The sequence below is a fragment of the Podarcis pityusensis genome, assembly GCF_964106645.2.
Source record: "Podarcis pityusensis genome assembly, chromosome: 5".
NCBI classification, from domain to species: Eukaryota; Metazoa; Chordata; class Lepidosauria; order Squamata; family Lacertidae; genus Podarcis; species Podarcis pityusensis.
In genome coordinates, this window is record NC_138032.1 from 72,264,495 (window position 1) to 72,287,936 (window position 23,442).

A 23,442-nucleotide genomic window follows, 5' to 3' on the forward strand; every position below is an offset into this window, starting at 1 on the left:
CTCCTTTGAAGTATGAGACTGATGCTCCCTTGGAATCTGAAAAGCTATGTGCATGTAGTGGGGAACAGTTTGTCTTGAAGATGTGCATCCACAGGAATGTTGACACAGCCCCTCTGCTTGAGCAATCACAGCCTGTTTCCAGCAGGGGAACTGTAAAGGCCCATCTACAGACTCAAGTCCATCCAAGCTGGCTTTTGCATGCACATCACCTGCTTGATCATAAACCAGGATACCAATGTAGGTGTGATCTATTGATGCTGCATGGCTAGTGCTGGATTTACGTACAAGTATAAGCTAAACAAGCTATAGTTTAGGGCCCCACTCTCTTGGGCCCCCCCCAAAAAATTAAAGGAAAAAACCACCTGGATGTACATTTCCAAAATATAAGATAAAAAAACAAATAAAATAAAACCTACATACAGCAACAGTGTTTTGTGTTGTGTAGGTCCATAAATTTCCATATAGCATATTCAACACAAAAAACAGTGACAATTTGTTGGACAGCTGGACATATAAAGGGCCCCATTACCTTCAGTAGCTTAGGGCCTCCTCAAACCTAAATCCGGCCCTGTGCATGGCTTTAAAAAGATTGCATACCTGAATATGTATCCCATTTAAAGCAATGCAGTGTGGATGGACAGCATCTGAGTTAAAACGTTTGTCTGAATACATCTATGACTTAACCTAGTTTCTGATCCATAATGTGGGACCAGTATATACTAACTACAATCCATGGGCCCGTGCTTTTCTGCATATCGTTGTACACTCTGTAACATTTCTCTTCCAGTTTGTGTTTGTAACCATAGTAACTGTGTACGTCTCAGCAATTAATGATTTGATGCATTTAAAGCAGCTGAGAGCTAAAGGCTTTTTATGTTCCAGTAGCAGATACTGAGACACATGGGGAATACTCTGGAATCCCTTGTTTGAGCATTGCACATCCAACAGGTGTTTCTTAAATGTGAAAGAAAAGCTTTAGTAAATAAAAGCATTGAACAAAGTTTAATTGCAAAACCACCCATCTCTCTTAATTGAATGTTAGTTCAGGCATAATGTGCACGAATAAACTGAATCATTGATGGATGCAAATGGGGGAAAATAGTTTTTCATCAAAATGAGTCGTCCAAACATTAATTCTGTAAACTGGGGCTGCATGCCCTAATTTACCTCAAGGTCAAGAAAACATTTTCGGACAATGAAATGGGAATTGAATTTAAAGTATGAATCTTGTTTTTGTACAAGATTCATACTTTAAAAAAAAACAAGATTCATACTTTAAAAAAAAAAAGACTGGACAGTCAAGGAGGAGGAGGTAACAGTGACAATGGTGAGGTGGTCCCAGGATTTTGGCCATCCAATAACCATGGCCCAATGGGAAAATTTATGGAAGATCAATTGGAAATTCACAAACTGTTACACAATTAGAGAGAACTTTCAAAAAATGCAACATCGATGGTATCTAACACCATGGAAACTTTCAAAAATGTATAAAAATGTGTCACGTAATTGTTGGAGATGCGGAGACTCAGGAACATTCTACCATATGTGGTGGATATGTAGGTGGATATTTAGGAAAATACAGGTATTCTGGGAGAGTATACATGCAGAACTGCAAAAAATGCTAAAGATCTCTTTCAATAAAAAACCAGAGGCCTACCTCCTGGGAATAACAGATTTGGATATTCCACAAAAGAGGAAGGGTATCTTTTTATATGCGACGGCGGCAGCAAGAGTTTTGATCGCAGCAAAATGGAAGAGTAATGAAATCCCCTCTATACAAGATTGGATCCAAAAGCTGACAGAATATGCCAAATTAGATGGTTTATCAGAAAAAATAAAGAATAAATCAAAACAGGAATTTGTTTCTAAATGGGAGGTTTTCAAAGAATATCTGAAAAATAAATATAGTAGTTTAAATTCTGTTGCAGCATTCGAGGAACTTCAGTGATAGTTGCTAGGTAGATAGAAGAAATTAGATTTATTGAGAATAAGTTTAATTATGAAAAAAAATGTGTATTGGCAATACGTAATATGAATTTGAAATATGGAATAGACGGGAAGTTGGGTCTTTAGTGTTAAGACCAATAGATGTTTTATTGTTTGCCAAGAAAATTATGTGTCTATGGTTATTTTTGTAATTCGTGTGTAATTTGGTATTTGTGTTTTTTGTGTGTGTTTTTTTTCTTGTTGTATAAATAAATAAATAAATTTTTTAAAAAAGTATGAATCTTGTGAGACAGAGCATGCATGTCTTGCTCATACAAAAACATATATGAAATAATAATTGTGTATCAATGCAGATGACGTTTGAATTCCCGAGTTTACTTATTTATAAGCCAAGCCCAAGCTCCTCTGAAATTCAAGCTCAGTTAGTTTGGACCCAGCCCCAGTTTAGTTATCCTCACCAAAGCAGCTGTTCTCTTCCATTTCACCTGGAAAACAGCAACAGAAACCCAGAGAACTAAATTTCCCAGTGATCTTGATATCCACAGTGGTGCTACCACCACCTAATATCTTTCTTGCCACTAACAGGTAACTTTTGGAGAAAAGGGACAGACCATACCAGGTGCTCCAGTGAGGGGCAGCTCCTGTTTGGGTTGAGGGTACAGAGGGGAAGCCACCAAGTTCCCAATAGTGTGGCTAGACCTGGTGTCAAAGCAAATAGATCCCAATTTAGCTTATTCTTTCTGAGCCTATTCCTAATTAAGCATGGAAGATTTTATAATAATATTTAACCCCCCTCCTTGTTTGGCCATAGGTTCAAAGGACATTTGTGTGTCTTCAAAATGCATCTAGTAAATCTGAACTGCAGAAAACATATAAAAACCTCCAGAAAGAGTTGAAAAAGCTGGACCATTTGGCATTCAAACGACAACAGGTAAGAAACTTTAGTAGCCCAATCATATGTGTTTGTACATTTGGATCACCAATTTTCAACTGATCTCAAACCCAAGTACGTAAATGTTGCTATCACATGCAACTTCTGTTTATTTCAATTATTACCCACAATGTCTTATGTAGGTGTAAACTGAGGCTGTTTGCAAAGTTTTAAAAACTGAAAATTATCACATTCCCCCCCCCCCCCCATATTTCACTGAGGTTTGTTTTCTTAATGCCAGGACAAAAATATAGGGTACAGCCCAGAATCCATAGGACAGACACATTCACAACAGAGACCACTGTACTATTCTTCCCATTTGTTTTGTGGAAAAGTAGCTTGTGCTCACCTTTCAATGTGTTTAGCCAATGAATGATATGATAGCAATGACTGACAGTTAGGAAAGCAGATCTAGCTAATTAGACAAAGAGAAGACTGGAGTGAAACACCCATTGTCCAGACTAGAGAAGGAGCTTCTCAGTTTATTTCAAGCAGTTTATTTTTGATTGCTTCCAAGGGATGGAGGAGGAACCCAGAGATCTGATTTGGTTATTTTCCCTGCCCTTGCAGCTCCCATGCCCCTTAGGTCTGCTCCAGAGGGTTGAGGGGCCCTCCAGAGCAGATGTAGGAGGACTGTGGAGGACTGCAGAGGGGGAAATTGCTAAAAATTGTTTCCCTCCCTGTTCTGCTGACAGAAGTCTTACCACCAGCTGAGCTACATAGTATTCTTCTAAGCTGCTTTGGATACTCCTGTAGAAAACCAGGGTGTAAATAAAGGGTTGTTGAATTATTTTGAACCCAGGTACTCAATTGAAAAAACCCTAAAATACAGACCTTTCCCAGCACTTTTATTTCCAGGAGTGATACAACTATCTCTATTGTATCCTTTCCTATTTTCTAAACAAAAAAACTTTTGAGGACTACTTGGTGCTCTGAGGAATAAAATTCAACAGCTTTGTTTTAAACCACTAGATTTCTCTTCTACATTTCTTCCGTATCAATAAACGGTCAATTATTCATCAGTATCATGCTCAGTGCCTTCTAGCAATTGTTCTAAACTCTAATTACACATTATGTAGAACAGGGGTAGCCAACCTGGGGATCACCAACCTGACACCCAAGGGTGCCCTGGTGCCTGTGAAGGCTTTCATTGGCACCCTGGACAGATGCCCAGATGCTGGCCTTTCTTTTTTCTCTTTAAAAAGTAAGGGCTTGATTCAGCTAAGTAGTTGCACTAGCAGGCAGCAGTGCATGGGGACTTGCCCCTCTCATCCATGCCATCCAGATCTATTTGGAGTGAAGTAAGAACCCCCAGGAAGGGATGCGGGTGGCGCTGTGGGTTAAACCATAGAGCCTTGGGCTTGCCAATCAGAAGGTCAGCGGTTTGAATCCCCGCTACGGGATGAGCTCCCGTTGCTCGGTTCCTGCTCCTGCCACCCTAGCAGTTTGAAAGCACATCAAAGTGCAAGTAGATAAATAGGTACCGCTCCGGCGGGAAGGTAAACGGCATTTCCGTACGCTGCTCTGGCTTGCCAGAAGCAGCTTGGTCATGCTGGCCACATGACCCGGAAGCTGTACGCCGGCTCCCTTGGCCAATAAAGTGAGATGAGCGCTGCAACCCCAGAGTCGTCCGCCACTGGACCTAATGGTCAGGGGTCCCTTTACCTTTACCTTTAAGAACCCCCAGAATAGCAAATGGGGGAAGGGGATTGAGAGATCATTCCATCAGGCAAACAGAAATGTGTGTGCTGACAGAACCATCAAATTAGCACAGCATCAAATTCCTCCCTTAGTCTCTAGCCCTCCTAAAAAAGAAGCGACATGCAAAACCTGTCACATTAGCAGCAAGGTCATTTCCCCCCTGCTACATTTCAAGCTGCATTTGCAGAATGTTATTCATATCAGAGAGTGGGTGGGGGTGTCTTCACCCAGTGTGCATGACCCCCCTGTAACCCCTCCAGGACTGAAGCAGCCATCTGCATATGCACACTCATCAAATGTTCACATTACTGTTCATTTCACATCCAGTTTTCTAGAAGAAAGCTGAAGAAGCTGTTTTGAGGAAAATACTGCATTATTGTCAAGAAACTACGGTACGGGATTGATATGGATTGCAGCTAACGTTGTGTGAATGCCGCTTCAAAAACTACCAGTGGGAGTGCACTGGATGCAGAGTAAGCAGTGATGTGAACATATTCAAAGTCTGAGATGAGATACCAGGTTCATCCACACTGTACAGTATTTACAAATACACATATTTTATGATGTTATGGATCCTATTTTCTATGGCAAAGATAAATTCAGATTAAATAGGTGTGTGTGTGTGTGTGTGTGTGTGTGTGTGTGTGTGTGTAGTGGGGGGGAACTGTCTGTTCTTTTGATGCCAAAAGATCACGTGAATGCTCTGAAAGACTTCTTGAACCCCTATATTGTGTGACTTCCTTTTTATCATGTTGTGTTTTTTTACTGCCAGTAGGTGGCAGTATTTTCAAGCATATCTCCATTTGTTTTGACAGCATTTATTTCTTCTGGTTGGTGGTTTAGCATCAGATACTGTAAGCTGCAACCTTTAAAAGGTTTATTTGGTGAGGGCAGATTTTAATAGTTGAAGCCAAGGATTAAGGGCACATTTGCTTATTGTTAGAAAGTATTTTTTGTTGTTTGTTTTAATGTAAAAGGAAATGAAAAATAAAATATAAAAGTTGGCCTTTTGTGACATCTCAACCATGAGTGGTGCAGCTCATTTATTAATTGTATGTAAGTTGTTGCTTTGTTGAATAAATAATATTTGAATTCTTAGGAGCAATATAAGCATTTTTTTTTATAAAGCTGGTTAATCAATTAAATATTTAATCTTCTGATATCCTTACTTCATTTGTTTTTAATTGAAATTGCTAGTTATTAACAATCTTATTCAAGCTTCTTTTAACACAAACAGGATTCTCCTGCATCATTTGTGCATGAAGCAGAAACACTATGTAGTATAAGAACACTGATGTAGTTGTAGACAAGCAGTGCTGAATTTTTAAAAAGTGGTTCATTGCCACTGACATTGATAAAAGTACAATCATTCAGGACAACTTGCATGAGGCTTTTGCTGTTCTGCATTGGTAGTTGGGAGCCCCACAGCCCAGGGGATGGAGTTGGGGAGCTAGATCTGGAAAACTTTCCTAGCTTTTCAGAGGTAGACTTGGGCAGGTTTATCCCTCTGCTGCTCAGTTGTGAAGACAACATTTAGATGTAGATTGTACAACATTCTGTATATCAATAAAGCTTTAAAAATGATTATGAAGTAACAGTACCTGATGTTCACTCTAGATCTTTACATCTGTAAGAGGCCTTGTTGTAATTGCATGTTTTTAGAATCACATTCTACCTGGTCCTTAAAACTGTACTAGGAATTTTGTCAGTTTTGCAATAGGGGGTGGGCAAATTGTGACTCCCTGAGTGATCTTAATGATATGCTGTATTTTTATCTTGCTTTTATAAATTGAGCTGGATTTGTTTTATTGTAGGATTATTTTACTGCTTGTTTTGATGCTTTATTGTATTGGGTGCTGCCCTGGATCATATGTTGACGGGTGGACTAAAAATACTTTTCCTGCCCCTTGCTGTGATAATAGTGGAAGGCAATATAATCTTAAAATTGTTTTAGCTAATTAGTCAATTAGAAAAACAGAGGGGTTATAAGGTCATCATATCTGTATTAATATTATGACCTGTTTCAGCAGTACATTTGTCAAACTAGGTATTTGGTTAAAACAGTAATGTTTTTAATGTTGGTAGTGCCTTTGGCGTGCCTGTGGCACTGCTGGTTCAAATTCAAAGGAAGTTTTGTTTCTGCTTAGATATCTCTGATTATATAGTGACATAATAGCTGACAACAGAGCTTTAAAAATGTAAAAATACCACCCCACTCTAATGTAGATGTTAAGGTAGTTGTTTGATTTTGATTGTATACCCTGAGGCTAATAATATGCAATAAAAGAGCTTTTAATTTGTCTGTACAGAAAGATTTTTAATTGATCATGAATTATTTAAATAGTGCTATTTTAAGGCAAATAAGAATATGTCGTGACCACCTCTTTGTGCAGATAAAAAACTGTCAGACAAAACATATCAGTTCAATAGAAATTCTTAGACATATTTGGGTGTGCAAAGTCATGTTTCCAGTTTCCAGAAGATGGAGCAAGACTATCAGTCTTTTGGTGCACACAATTTGTATCTGTTGTACAATAAGCACTTGGTCCAATTCATCAAGGGCACAGTGGGGATTCACATACATAGGGTTTGGGAACCAGTGGCCCTTCAGATTTTGTTGGACTACAACTTCCATAATCCTTGACCGTTGGCCATGCTGGCTGAGACTGATTTGAGTTATGGAGAACATAGGTTCCCTACCATGGCGAGATGGGACAGTAGAGTCCTGTTCTGCTCTCCCATTATTATTCTTCCTCTGGGCGGGAGTCCTTGGAGTTCACTGAGAGTACTGTGACCTCTTCAGGCTGCAGAGGTGCTTGCATCGTGAGCTCCTCTGATGCTGGAATTCCCAAGAAGGCAGGGCTATCTAAGGCTGACTCTAAAGGCAAGTCCATTCCAAGGTGTCTGTCTTAGCCACAACCTTTTCCCCTTGAGGATGGGGAGTTGGAGACCTCAGTTATGCCAAGAGGTTTGTATCCAGTGGTGACTTTCTCTTTGGAAAAAGAATTTCCACTTTTAGAAGTTGAGCCATATTGATTTTTGCCGTACCTATTGCACCCCTCCATGTCATATTCCTTTCTCCTCCAGAGAATCCTTAGAACTGGTTTCAGGGAACTGGTGACGTGCTGAATTTCAGGAGCAGACCTGCTTTCTGCTAAATGAAAACCACCATTGTATACAATTCTGAGACTTAAGCTTAAAAAGAGGAAGATGCCACAAGGAAAGCTTGCTGTTACTGCCCACCCCAATCTGCGCTGAGTGGTAGCAAGATTTCAGGGATCTTGGCACTTAACCATTGGCACTTAACCATTTTAAACATGACTATGCATTTTTGTCAGTCTTGCTTCTTAAGCAGAAAAATATTTGAGTGTCAATTCAGATAATGCTCTTAAATTACATGTGCATCCCACACCAATCAATGTTCTGGGAAGTTTTGTATTCAGTATTGTTTCAGTAGACTTAATAGAATAATTTCCAACATATTTTTCTCTTGCTATCTGCAGTGAACCTTACACAATGGGTCTTTCATTCCTCTAGTATGATTGGCTTTCTTTTCACTGCTGAAGGATGCCTGGAGCTATGCTATAGGTGAAGCTGTCCAAAGTATCACCGCCATCTTTTGATGCCTGGCCTTACAATATTTAGCACCCAGATAAGAAAGTCAGAGGAGAAATCTAGTCTAAAAAAGGACTGTCAAAAATGTTAGGCAAAAGATGATAAAACTATAAATGTGAAAACAGAAAGAGGAAAGGTTTAAAGGATAAATGCCAGCCCCTGGAGCCAGATTTTCAGGTTAGACTTCTTTTTGAAAGTACCTGAACAAATAGTTTCTGTTTTTATGGTATTGTTGATCTGCTACTTCCAACCTTTGGAGAATATTTGAAAGCTCAGTAAGAAAAGGAAGACTTCTCCAACCGTTGCCTTTGGTTGTAGAAATAAAGGAAGGCATAGAGGCAGTCTCCCCTACTACTGGAAGGCCTTCAGGAAAATTTAAAGATGTGCCCCCCTATCTGTGTCTCTCCTCCATTGCAAAAAACTATTTACAGTATATACAGTGGTACCTCTGGTTGTGGACAGGATTCATTCTGGAGGTCCAGTCAGATCCTGAGGACCGCTTTTGTGCATGTGCAGGCTGCTTCTGCGCATGCGAGTGTGGTGAAACCTGGTAAAATACTTCTGGGTTTGCTGCGCGCACATCCCGAAGTTTATGTAACCAGAGGGTCACGTAAACGAAGGTACGACTGTACTGTACACTAGTGGCATTATATATGCTTTAGCCACATTGACATTACTTGTGTAACTTTGCATTTGGTGGAAAACCTGTGACTTCTAGGCACTCACATGGCTCCATCTTCCATTAATATATTAATGGGAAAACCTGAACAAGACCACCTCAAAAAGTCTGCTAACAAACCATGGATAAAAGAATAAAAGAACAAATAAAACAATAAAAGAACAAATAGCAAACCAACTCCAATACTTCTCAGACATGTTTTCATCTGTCCTTTACCTAATAAGGGATGAAGTTCTGAGGTGCTTTCCTATACTCCCCAGTCTAAAGTGCCTCTTCCAAATTTACACTGTTCTATGTACCAAATTTGTGACAAATAAAACTGCCAAGCATAAGCCATTGGACCAGATTTAGCCAGATAGAGATTATGTTCACCAGGACAAAAAGGAGCAATATAAAGAAGGTAGAAAACATAACACACCCAATAGTCAATGATGGCAGGTGTTAAAAAAATCCTGGTCTCTATGGAGGTTGACCAACCAAAGTCCAACAGCTTTGGTCTCCCCAAAATGCCCCAAATCCAACAGCTCTGTGGAAAGATAAAGGTCCATTTCCAACCTCTTTCTTGAAGTTTTGTTATGCCATTTGAGCTAACTTGTGTTTCATGAAACTTCAGGCCAGCCTTAAGCCTCAGAAATGAAACCCATCTCCTTCTGTCTCCCTATGATTACCCACCTATCCCTCAGTTTATGCTGTATAGGGGAGAGACTATTTTCAGTGGGGTACTTGCATTCTTTTGCTGCCACAGATAGATTTAGGACTAGATCATATAATTTCTCAGGGATAACTTCCTTCACATAATTAAGCAGAAAAATTATTGAGTCCAAGTGGTAAATGAACATTCTTTGTGTTGGCTACCATCTTCCAAAAACTGTTAGCTTTTTCACATAATCACTGAATATGGAGGAAGTCAATGCTCTCCTTCTGACACACCTAACATCCAACTGAATCTAGTTTTGGATCTTTAAAATTCTCCGAGAAGAGAAATGCCATTGTGTTTAAAAACATTTTTCTCTAGTACTCTGAGGCTCTTTAGTAAAACAAAAAAACCTGTATTTCTGGAGGACTTTCACAGTTCAGTGTTCAGTCTTTTTTAATATAAACTTTAGGACATTCACATTCTGACTTCGATAAGACATAAAAGATACATTGTCTTTTAAAATGCATTGCTTCTGCTTCGGTCTCTAAATACATTGTGAAAGACTATTGTGTATCTGCTTTTATCAAAACCTTAAAATTTTCACTGCAAGCTGCCAGAAAGCTAGCAGTTTTAAAGACTTATGCTTTTTAGTCTGCAGTCGTAGAGATTAGATACATGGATGATTTAAATTCACACAAGAGTTCAGGAAACACCAAATTATTATTCACTTGTTCTAAAACTGTAACATCAATGCATAGAGAGGGAATCTTGCTGCTGCCCTCCACACATTGCCAACCAATGTGCACATAGAACCAATCCACATACCAATTCTGAAGGCTGGCCAAGGAAACATCACCCATATATTGATCTTGTGCTGCTTTTGATTGCCTGTACGTGGCTGGAGACACATATCCTCAGAAACTAGGGATGACATTTGACTTTAATCCCTTTTGAAATGTATAAATTTGGTGGGTTTCACATACGAACACAGTTGCAGGGCAACAACTTTTCCATGATGCAACCCCACACGGTTTGGGATGGTGTATAAATGAAGCAGCCACATTGATGGGGCAGATCCCATAGCTCTTTCTCATATAGTCAGCACCCTCCCTCCCACTCTTGAGGAAAGCATGTTTGTTTTAAAATCATCACTACTGAATAGTCTATTTAAGGAGCAAATATCATCTGGTGGCATTTTATGTAAAATGTGGCATGGACAGGCACAGAAGACTGAAGGATCTATATTGGCTCCCAATATATTTCTGAGCATAATTCAAAGTGTTGGTGCTGACTTTTAAAGCCCTAAGCTGCCTCAGCCCTGTATACTTGAAGGAGCATCTCCATCCCCATCGTTCAGCCTGTACACTGAGATCCAGCTCCTAGGGCCCTTTGGCAGTTCCCTCACTGCGAGAAGTGAAGTTACAGGGAACCAAGCAGAGGGCCTTCTTGGTAGTGACTCCCAGCCTGTGGAACGCCTTCCCATCAGATGTCAAACAGATAAACAACTATATGACACCTGAAGGCAGCCCTGTATAGGGAAGTGTTACATATTTGATGTTTTATTGTGTTTTTATAGTTTGCTGGAAGCCGCCCAGAGTAACCCAGTCAGATGGGTGGCATATAAATAATAAAAATATTTATTATCCCTGTTCCTGAGTACTGTTGCAATGGAAGCAAAGACTTGTAACATCCCTGCCACATCTATTATCGTATCCGGTATGAGGCAAGAAAGGCAACACTAAATAGTTCTGCCTTGTGCATTTCTAAATGCAAAGGCAAATCCAACTGCTATAACACCCAGCTGCTTTGAGCCTGCACTGCCACCATGAACTGCGGTGTCCTGAGCACCACCATGAAATCTCATTCAGAATTTATGCAAATGCAAGATGTTGCGACTAATATTTATTCTTAAAATTCTATATGCCAATGATTCAGTTTGTATATTTTTTCCCTCACCAAACAATTTAGGGCAGTTGGTTGCAGTATTCAAAGAAATGCATGTCAGGTGGATCTTGTCATGTCAGCTTCTGTTGCTGTTGCAGTCCTTTATGCATGTTTGGTAATGAAAAGAAATACAACAAGCATCCTGAACAATAGCTTCAGACTGTATTAATAAATAGCTGTTGTGTGAAATCAGAATGTGCATATTTCCTATTGACAGCATTTCGCTTATGGACAAATATAGAAAAGTTTTCCATGTCACAATAGAAATATTCTAAATTGTTAACCAATGGAGAATTATGGGTTTATGGTTTTTTTGCAGTTGTAAGGGTCTAAGCTGCTCACATATTTTAAATGTGAGCACTGGCTTTGTTTACCACTAGCAGATCTATGATGTGCTGTGAAAAAATTACAGGGAAGACGGTGCCAAGGTTTCATTTGTTGTAATTGGGTATCATTGAGCATGCAAAAGATGTGCTTCACCATGATACTTTCTGTTTTAAATGTGGCAAAATTCCTTGGTGGGTGGGTATGCTATTGACTTTACATGCTATTTCATTTTTTGACTAGCCCTCTGCACTGGTAAAATGGAAAAAAGTCTATCTTTGGGGGAGAGGAAAGTCTTAAGAATCAGATGGTTAAAAAGGGCAGTGAGGCAATTCCCCTTCTTTTATAATCCCCAGCACTAATAAGAATTCTTTAAAACACCCAGCCACCCTGGAAATAAAAGTAATAAAGATGATATATCAAGCAATGCTTTATATTTATGTTGTTTTTCTTCTGCAGAAATAATCTATATCACCCCAAACCTTGTGTAGTAATTTCTATTAATTGCAGTTAGCCCTACTGCTGGGGGAGAATTTATCAGCTACAGGCTTCCCCTGGGCAAAGTTTAACCAATAGGGTGCCATGGGTACCTGGCATCCCCATGTTTTGCAGATCAATAGGAAAACTTTATGGAGTGTGGTGTATGCTCTAGTTGAAATTGATTGCGTCCTTGAGACCAGAATAAAATAGCTCTGTGTTTGGAGTGATTTGGGAAATAAAAAGGTCTCAGAGGTCAGCACCAAGTATTGTGTTTATGCTTCTTAATATTTCTTATAGTTATTTTGTATTGGCAAACACTCAGAGAAATTGTTTAGCAGGAACTTGGGCTGTGCACAGGCATGACTAGCAGTTGTATTTATGTCAGAGTTCACTGTTTTTTCTGATGATATGATAGGTCTGAAGGAAATACACGCAGTTGGTAAGCCAGCTACCACTTTTTAAAACCATTAACCAAATCCTTTCCTTATATAGTTTTTGGATTAAATGATCATGAAACCAGTGTTTTCAAACTTATTGACCTGCTCAGGTTTTTCCCTTCCCTGTTCATCTTCTCTTCCTCTTAATAATCAATAGACACCCTAAAAAGTGATTTGAAATTCTGCAGCCTTTTAGTTCTGTGGATAACAGGTGCCCAGAATCCAATGATCAATCCAGAAAACACTGGGAAAATTCACCAGTGGACCTTTTCAGGAAAAGCATAGTATTTATTATTTTATTTACTAATTTGTAAACTACTTACAGGTCTTTTGTTTTAGTAAGCAGTATAAGTTTTTTAAAAATAGATACTATTATCTACTGCTCTTCCCAGAGCACTGAAGCATGACTCAAGCAATGGGAAATTTTATGTAGCTGGGAAGCATTAGCTCACCTGTAAAGCAACAATGGTGTTAACTTATTCTCAGTCTGCTCTTGCTGGAGGCATAATTTCAGAGTGCTTTCAGGGGGATGATGTTAGTGGCTGGGATGGACAGGAATGAATAGTGTTCACAGGGCGCACCAGGACATGGGCTAACATTCAAGGTTAAATTGCAAAAAAAGCAATTTTAAGGGCATTACTTGTAATTATTTCTCAACATAAAAATATAAAACAACAACAACAACTGTATGAGTATCAACCCAGGGCAAATAAGTACTCTTGAAAAAAATGCTAAGTTGTGCCTGGCTTTTTAAGTGACTTTGGAGTACTGAATTTGAGACCCAGAGTGGGGAGGGGGGATTTAGGATAAATTGGTTGTACCTGAAATGATGCACACAACTCTGAAAGAATCCATATGTGTGTCCAGTCTCAGTTTTCCTAATGAAAGTTATTCGTCTGTATAGGGAGGATAGAAAGAAGTAATGTAAATCTTTTGATTAGTTGCTGTGGACGGAAAGGTAACTACAAACCATTTTCTGTATATAGTATACCAGAGGTGGTTTGAGGGATCTTTTGCAATTTTATTGAAGAAAGAAAGAAAAAACTGAAAAATATTACACAGCTTGTCAGATCTTCTTTGTTCTTTTTTTAGAACCCCAAATGCAAAGGATTCAGGGATCATCCACTTCTGCTTGCCCTGGGCCTAGAAAGCATGGGTCTAAGTGGTTTTCCTCTTGCTCTGCTCCTTTCCCAGGGAAAACCCGCTCTTTAGTGCTAAATTGGAGCAGATGTTGATCCAAAGAAAACCTAAGTTTGCTCCGATTGAGTGCTAAAAAGCGGGGAATGTTACTCCATCCAGCACTGGCTGAATCTCTATTCCCTGTTCTGTCTCCCAACTGACCATCTGTCTTGTCTGGATTAGGTTTCAATTTCTTCACCCTCATCCAGTCTATTACTGATGACAGACACCAGTCACAAAGGCAGCTTCCTTGGATTTAGGTGGAAAGGAGAACTAGAGCTGGGTGTCATCAGCATACTAGTTGACACTGAACCCTGAAACTCCAGACAATGTCTCCCAGTTGTTTCATGTAAATGTTAAATAGCATGGGGAACAGAACCAAACCCTGAGGGACCCCATAGGCCAACGACCAAAACTGTGGAAGGAGTCCGCTGCACCACTTTTAGCATTCACCCCGGAAGGAAGGAAGGAAGGAAGGAGTGGAGTCGTTGTTGAACAGTAGTTGCTATTAAGCCATTGGGAATCAGAAACCCTTGAGGATCTACTGGAGACGACCCAGGGATTTACCAGTAAACTTATGCTCCCCTCCTAATATACTACTAAAAATATAACTATATTGGCCTCTTGGATGCTAACCTGGAGTAGGAAAATGTACAACTGCTATTAAATTAGGAAGATAATTCAATATGATTGCAATTACATTATCAATATTTTTCTAATCTGCTATATCTGTGTGCTCTTCAGGATGAGCAAGCCCAGTGCCATACTACTCCCCCCTGCCCCGCACCCCCTGCGATGATGAATTTTGTCATGGGCTCAAGGCAAGAGAGTACAGTTCTACATTGTCATGCCAGGCTACCTGGCAGTCCCCTTGCATCCAGAATTTAGATGATGAGACATGTTTAAGAAAGAAAAGGGAGGTAGAAGCTGCTTATCAGAATATGAGAAATGAATCAGGAAAGGAGTTGTGTGTGGCAGAGGGAGCACAGCAGATTGTATTCTCGGTAAATCTTTGGCCTTTTGTCTCATTCCCAGCATCTCTCTCTCTCTCATACAGAATCCGCATTTTCTTTCACAGGTTTGTAGCTGTGTTTATGAGCAGAAGTGCGGTGCCTGTGGCCCTTCAGATATTATTGGAATGCAACTCTCATCAGCCTCTGCTAGTATGGCCAATGGTCTAGGATCAATGGAGATGGAGGCCAACAACATCTGAAGGGCCATTGATTCCCCAAACCTGTGATGTTTCATGTTTGTTCAGTGTTGATTGCTCCCAGCTATTAATGCTTGTTCAGTCAAAAAAGCTTCAGTCTTTCTGATTCCAGTGGGGATGGAAAAGATTTCAGTGTATGTGTGTATTACAGGAGCACTTACTGTGGTTATTTCCCTTTTTATACTTCATAACAACTAGTTCAATGTTATCAGCATAGGTTACTCTTTTATTATTATTAAGCGAAGTGACATATTCCCTTTGGCATACACGACTAGCATATAAACAATAGCAATGGAATGTGTAGGACGAGCAAGATGGCAAGATCTATGAGTGCTTATGAGAAACCAAGCCTTTGGTCTGAAAGAGAGGGATGTAATTGCCTTCTGTTTTCTCTAAATCACACTCCTTTTTTGGCATTGTTGTGGCAAGATACTCGAAGCTGCAGAACAATTAAGACTCATCATTACCTTATGGGGTACACACAACAAACTATCAAGAGAACGTTATTTTGGCCTACATGAGAGACCGTATCAATGGCGTTACTATACCTATGCTAATGTTCAAAGTAGTGATGACTGAAATGCATCACTGAACGCATTAAAGTTTACCTTAGTTTTATGTCCAAAACCAGTTGCCTTAAGAAAACCCTCTCAAACACCTTTTAGAGAGTTGATTTTTTAAAAAGCATATTGGTTCCATTCAGATATTTTTTACTCACTGTAAAATTAATTCCCCTTGAATGTGACTATTGAAAATCTATTTGAAGTTGCCCATGGTAGTAAGAAGACAGGCTGTATAATAAGATGAAGTGTGACTGACATGCTGTGTTCATGCTTGATTTACTGTGGTACACAAACAGCATATGACTTTTAAAGGTGGTAAGCCTCAAATAGTAGATGTGTCACATACAGTATCTTTAGCATGGCCTTTTCAGAAGGATAAAGGAGGGAAGAGCCTTTATCTTATCAATAGAAAATATGTTCATATCTTGATTTAGTGACTGCAATGCATTGGTACCTTGGGTTAAGAACTTAATTTGTTCCGGAGGTCCGTTCTAAACCTGAAATTGTTCTTAACCTGAGGTACCACTTTAGCTAATGGGGCCTCCTGCTGCCATCGTGCCACCACCGCGCGATTTCTGTTCTCATCCTGAAGCAAAATTCTTAACCCAAGGTACTATTTCTGGGTTAGTGGAGTCTGTAACCTGAAGTGTCTGTAACCCGAGGTACCACTGTAAACTAAATATAAAGGGGGAAAACATATATTTTCTTTTTCCAGATGGACAGTCACCTAGAGCAGAATATCTTAATTTATCCTACATTTTTCCCCATAAATGGAAAATGTAATCCATAAATGTAATCCATTCTCTGACTCATATATGAACATTGCAATTAAAGCACTCTTTTTAAAAACACCATAGATGGTTTGCTCCCATGTGAATATTAATTTTTTTAAAGGATTTGGTCATAATAAAATACCAGGTTCCTCTGACAGAATGGTGGAGGAGAGAGATTTAGCATTTAGAACTGCATAAATAACTGAATGATTTGGTTCAAGCATTACCTTTAATCTATCTGTATTCTCCAGTTTCAATGGAAAACATGAACCCAGTATTCATAATGTAAACCTTATCTAGAGTAAATTGTCCAAAAGCCCAGCTTGGAGGCTAATGTGTCACAGTGCCTCCAATAGGTTGCCTGATGGGGATACCAGCTCCAGTTCATGCTGTGGTGGACCCCAAACCCATCAGGTGAAGTTCCTACTTTTGGTGAACCCTGCAAACGGTCCAGGAGGAAATAGTTGGCCTAATGAATAGACCTAAGCCCCATGACATGCCAACTTTGCTTCTTTGGAATCGAATAAAGTTGTGGCCATTTTTCACCCATCACTTGACTCATGTCTGTTATTTGCTCCTCAATCCCATGCCCTTGTGTGTGCACATGGGGGAACAATTCTACTGGTAGTTCTTTGCATTACTGAAATTCTGTTTAGGAAATGCCTTGTAAATATGGGTAAACACACACAGCGGAATTCTAAATATCCAGTGATGTGAGTTTTTTTCTGGAAAATTTTGAATTGGCTAATTTGCATAGGGAAAACTTCAGTTTGCGCCAGAACAATTTTTTATGCCACAGATAGTGATCTATTTTGGCATATTTATTTTACTTGTACTTCTGAGATAGAAAATTTTATGCAGAAAAATAAAGCACTGAACAGTTGGTTTTTTGCCCCATATATCTGCTTATAGCACAATTCTGTGCATGATTACTCAGAAGTAAGCCTCATTGCATTCACTGGGACTTACTCCCAAGAAAGTGTGTATAGGATAGTCCTTTTGAATGTGTTGGGACTGGTTGCACTTTCTCCAGTGCTTGTATGCATTGCTAAATAGATGAGCACTTGTGATCCTGTTATCTCCTACACAGGAAATGTGTAATTAAAAAAATAATCCTAAACTGGGAACATCTTCTGTGCACAGCTGATCCATCCTCATGTCTTCCTTTCTCTTTATATTATCACAATATTTGTTCTCTTAGCTCTAACATGCAGATTCTTTCTTAGTGTCTTGCAATCATTCTGAGCTATTTATAAGAACAGTTTTGAGAAGATGCCTCCTACAACCAAACAACTCTTTCTTCTATCTAAATTTCATATGTCTTTTTATATTTTATTTTTCATTTGTTAACAGTGTTATTTATATATAAATCATTTTCAATTTTTTTACACATCTGGGATTACTTGAATCCCCGGACTTCCCCCCACTGCACCCCTGGTTTCCATTATTTATCTGTTCTTTCTACTGCATCTAATTACATTTTTCAGATTCATTTTATGTCCACTTTTAACTTTAACCTTACTGCATTATAAGTGTTATAACAATCCTGCTAACGTTTTAAAATATCTTCAGTGATCTTTAGGGTACTTTATAATTTCCCTCCACTCTTCATTAAATTTCTTATCATCTAGGTGTCTGATCTTCACGGTCATTTTTGCCATTTTGGCATAGTCCATCATCTTGGTTATCCATTCTTCTTTGGTTGGGACTTTCTAAATTTCATCTGTCAGTCTTTGTTGCTTGCTCAAATTTCTAAACTATGATGGCAAAATGCCAAAGCATGTCTTTCTCTCCTTTACACAAGGAGCAAACAACAACCCAACAACAGTCCAATCTACTGATGTGAATTTGACTGACTTTGAACTGTTTAAAAGGTTATTGGACAAATTCTTGGCTGATAGGTCTATCAGTTGATATTAGCTAAATGTAACCTTCATGTCCACTGTACCTCCCAATAGCAATAAAAGCATGGACAAACATTAGGGGAGGGCCACTGCCTTCATACGCTGCTTGTGGGCATCTCTGGAAGCATCTGACTGACCACTGTTGGAAATATAATACTGGGCTAGATGGACCATTGCTGGTCTGATCCAGCAGGGCAGTTCTTGTGCTCTCCTCCTTCCTACTATGCATTGGACCTCATCTGTAGGATTGCAGCCAACAGCTTCAGTTGATAAATGCAAGGGCAATTTAAATTGGTTGCTCTGCGGGTTAAAGGCATGCTCCTTTGTCTTTATTCAGCTATTTTGGTCCTCGTGTGTTCCAGCAAAAGGGAATGATATATGGTAGCATATGAAAACTTGATTTGTTTGTTAGTTGCTCAAAGAGCATAGGGAGAGATTAGGAGATGGTGAAATGCTTACTTTGATTACTGGTTTGTATGTATTTTGGAAAGTAATGGGTTTTTCCCAGACCTTGTAGTATATATTATATGCATTATTATTGCTGTTTTGTTACAGATCTGGGGTAACAAAGTTTTGGGGATGCAGGGGCACCCACAACTGCTAGAACTAGTGAATGTTATAAATTAATAAAGGGGTAATATTAAGCTGATATTTGGAGTATGGGGAAGATTCCAAGCCAGTGGAAAAACACAGGCTTAGCTCCCTTTCCAGGGAGCATGCTTTCCAAGCATCAGAAAAGGTGTTGATGGCCCATCACAGGGAAATCCTTGGGCTTGTGCCAATGAAGGTTGCTAAGGTTATGCTGAGTGATTGTGTAGGTTACAGGAAATTTGTCACCTTTTAAAACTAGGCTTGGAATAATGGGGAGAAGGAGTGCAAGCAGACAGAAGAGAAGAACTGCTTAGCAAGGGGTTTTCTGGGTAGGAGAAGCAGGAAGTGAGAAGAACTTCATGCGGCATTGGCTGGAGGAGCCAGCACTGAGAGACCATGGGCTATGACTGGCAGCTGCTTTGGAACCAAGCTTGCTGAAGCTATGAGTGGCCATGAGGGACACTTGTGGGGTGTAACGTTCTATGCCATATCCACTGGAGGCTTTAGGTGTAAATAGGTGTAAAATAAACTATATTTCTGGGTAAGTGCCTGGAACCCTATGGAATCTTGCTACCGCTCGGCAGAGATTGTGGGTGGCAACCTTTGTAACATTATTATTCCTATTTCAATTAAGCATTGGATTCTATCCTTTCAGGCAAAATTCCAGGTACAAAAAAAGACATTTTTATTTCCTCAGGTATGTATTGTATTATCTCACAGTTCCCCCCATATACACAAAAGAACATCCATAACAAGGGTTTGGGTAATATGAAAATGTATGTAATCAATTTAATTACAATTTAACAGCCCTACAGAAATACTGAGATTATGTAAATGTTTATTTATATAACAAATGGAGCACATGGTGCTTCTTTGTATAATGAATGCCATTAGCAGGTGGCATAGCTATATTTTACACCAACATGTATTTCCACAAAAAGTTATTGCAGATTCTGAACTGGGCTACTGATGGTCCCAAACTGAAATGTTCAAAAAATATGTTATCATTTCCCCACACATTTGAACATTCGCTTATTCAACAGCATGAGTTACTTAACATGTCTTAAGTGTGTGTGGGGGGAGGGGGAACTTGACATTGGTAATGCTTAGCATATGGCATAGATAGCCATAGGGCGTATAAACCCCAGCTGTTCTATTAGCAATAAGTAAAGTTACAAAAATGACATTTTAGAATGAGATGTCTGTTTTTACATGATTTATCAAGCTTTGGAACTAGATAGCTGAAATTTTAAAGTTGGGTTTTGTTTTGCTGAGGCTGTGACACCACACCCAGCTAGTTCCTGACACTGAATATATATCTATTTTTTTAATATACGCACAGCTTCCTACTTATTATTTTTTATCTGCCCCCTTCTACTGCTGGAGGTTATTGGCATTTTGCAGAGCTTCTCAGAATTGCGGCATCAGCTTCTGACAAACAAAATGTCCATTTGATTGCTGGGGAACAAAAGAAACCCATCTGCATGATCAAAATGCTGTGTTGTTCCATTAAAATAGAATCCACTGAGTCAGTAAAGCAATATACATTATTAAGGTGAACCAGTATGTAGCACGCCAGCTTTGATTTGGACAGAACTCTTCCTCAGGCTGGATGTTAAAGATTATTTTTTGTGATTAAAAGTTTCTGGGCACAGACTTGTTGTTAAGCACCATGTACCTCTACAGTTGTTTATTATTATTATTTTTAAGAAACTCAATTGGCTATAAAAAACCATTTTGGTCAAAAAACCAATATGTTGCTTTTCAGTTATTTTGATACTTGCCTCTGTTATTATTATGTTTCAAACTGAAGTGTATGCTTTTCCATGTCAAGTGCCTTTATGGTTGTCTTGCTATATACTCATATTCTTGCATGTGTATGCATGTGAACAATACTAAAGAAAGGCGCACCCTTCTGTAGCTCTTTCAGTGAATCAGATTTCTAACCTCAGGCAGCTCTCTTAGCAGATCAGATTAGAGGTGATTCTGCTGTCACTGTAAAATATTCCTGACAGAATGACAGTTCTGAAAACCTAATTTCCATTGTTAAAACGATATCTGCACTTGATACATTTTCAGTGCATGAGTCCTCATCATCTGTGATCATTCTGAAGTTAAAGAGCATGTCAAGCCACACTTTAACGTTTGGTGAAAGACAAGACTCTATAAAGTTCACTGTGAATGGAAGTTGTTTCGAAGTAAGATGCAGTGCTTGTCACTGCATTTGATAAGGTATACTGTAAGTGTTCATAAGGTTACATGATTGCACCAATAATCACTTCTCTGTTTTGCAAGACTTTTGAACATTCTAAAAGTTGCAGTGGTTAATTTATATCTCCAAATGTTAGCTACTCGAATCTGACAGCATATTTTTTATACTTAATTTACCAGCTGTTGGAATTGCACCTACGCTTGTGCCCTGGGACTATTTGATTGAAAAATTTCAAATATAATCTGCATGCTAATAAATGTCAATAAGTGTCATTCTGAATTCTGGTTTCTTGTTGGTTGCTTGTGTGCATACTTCACATTTCTTAATGGTGTCATTGTGATATGGGATAGCAAACATTCAGGGCCATAGGGGGTGAACTCCCTGTTCACTTGAAACACATCTTTTCTCACAACTGTGTGACTGGCAACAAACCCTGTTAGCCTTGTTTGTACTGCAGAGATGTGTTCAGACCCAGTGGGTGTTAAGAAACAGTTGAGTCTGCTGACAGGTGGTTCTTGTTACTCTATCAATTAACACAGCAGGATAGCTACAAACTGCTGAGTATCCAGTGGGAAAGCTGTAGGCTCCGAAACAAAACCAGAGAGCCTGTTGAAGGTATTTTTGCCAAAGGAATCAAGCTGTTCTGCTCTTTTTTTCTCAGCTTAGTTCATTGTAAAAAGAAGGACCTAGACCTGTTCCCCATGACCTTCGGTAAAATACTTTCCCCCCTACCTGAGAGTCCAGTGGAATGTCAGTTATCAAAGGAAGGCTTTCTGTTATGTTTGTATAAACGTTGAACATTATTTATTATGAAGTCGTCTTGTTTACACCAATCTTTTTTAACTAGACTTCCTTTATTTTAAATGAAAGCAATGCTCCTTAATTCGCCCAGTGCATTTTTTTAGATCCTGGTGTCATGATGTGTGATTACCCCCTTTCTGTTTAAGGAGACTGATAGCTTGGCGTCCTGTCAACCTTTGATATATTAATCAGAGCTCACCCTACCTAACTTTATAAAGTAAATATAGACCAGGACTTGTGGCCTAGCAAGCAGGTACATATTTGAGACTCTCTTTTAATTTAGTAGCATCACTTCTTCCGATGGAGTCTTGGTTTGATGGTTTTTGATGGGAAATTTTCATTAATAGAAGTCAAAGGAGAAAATGTGCAGATGACATTCTGCAGAGTTTCTATTAGAATTCCTATGGCCTATTTTATATGCTTATTTGGGCTTATCCCCTGGCTTCTGAGTTTAAAAGCCCCAGGAAGGCACACAAGGCAAATAAAGGTTCTCTTGTCTAGTAGCCAGCTGCCTTACCCTTGAAGGTGGAGGGAAAGGTCTTCAAAGTTTAATCTCAATTTCAGACAGCTTTGTGTCTAGGTGTGTGTGTTCAAACTATGGAAATTCCAGTTTGAGCTGGGGGTAGAGATGGTGGAATCTGTCAATTTCTGTTTATCTCAAGTCTTCATTTTCTAGTCTTAGCTTCAGTTCTCCACATTTCCACATCAGGTGGCGTGTGTAGGTGGTTTTAAACCATTGAGAAAATTAATCAGCATTTTTGTATGAACTTCTCCAAATATACACATCCCCCCCCCCCGGTATAATCTATTATTGTGTGTTATTTTCACTTGGCTGCAGAACTGCATTACAAAATTCAAGTGTGAATTCCAAAATATGGCTGTATTTCAGTTTTGTAGTGTTGGAAAGTGCATATTTGGAAGACTTGCCTTAAAATACAAACTCAATTTAATTTCCCCCCATCCTAGTGTGGAGTGCTAAAACGATGACAGTGCAGTTCTCCAACCAAAGTGTACAGAAATGCATCTATTGGTGAACACTGCATACAAAATGCATTATATTAGGGGAAATTGCTTGCAAAAATGTGTATATTAGTCAAAACTGCATGTAAAATGTGTACATTAGGAGCAATTTGCACTAAAGTACTGTTGGATTTTCATGAGGATTAAAGAAATTACAACTTGCTGCAGAAATATGGAGAGCTGAATTTCAGAGAGGAAAAACTGAGAAACTGAAATCGACAGATTTATCCATTCCTAGTTCCAATGAACACAGGAAAAGTACAGCGGGGTTCTCGGCTGTTGGCAAATTATTTGCTTTCCTTGCCATGGAATTATGAGACTTGACAATAAGCCCCATGATTCCTATGATGAAATTATGTTTTGTGTGTCATTTGCAGCACTGGTCATCTTCCCTTCTCTTTCCTGAGGATTGTGCAAGGGAGTGGTTAGCAGAATAGAGTAAACTTGGAGAAGGCCTTGAGATCTCTTATGTGGCAGCATTGGTTGATCACTTT

At 39.2% G+C, this 23,442-nt stretch overlaps 1 protein-coding gene across 14 annotated transcripts in view; it reads left to right on the forward strand.

Annotated features, from left to right (window-relative positions):
- The window catches only part of CTNNA3 (catenin alpha 3), a 570,905-nt gene that overhangs the window by 33,826 nt on the left and 513,637 nt on the right, over positions 1-23,442 (forward strand). For all 14 annotated transcript variants that reach the window (XR_013986138.1, XR_013986139.1, XM_081004919.1 and 11 more), the window contains one exon: positions 2,759-2,878. Coding sequence is in view for 12 of the 14 variants with exons in the window: in XM_081004919.1 (XP_080861045.1) it covers positions 2,759-2,878 (120 nt within the window). In the remaining 2 variants the exon portion in view is untranslated. The remainder of the gene's footprint in view (positions 1-2,758; positions 2,879-23,442) is intronic.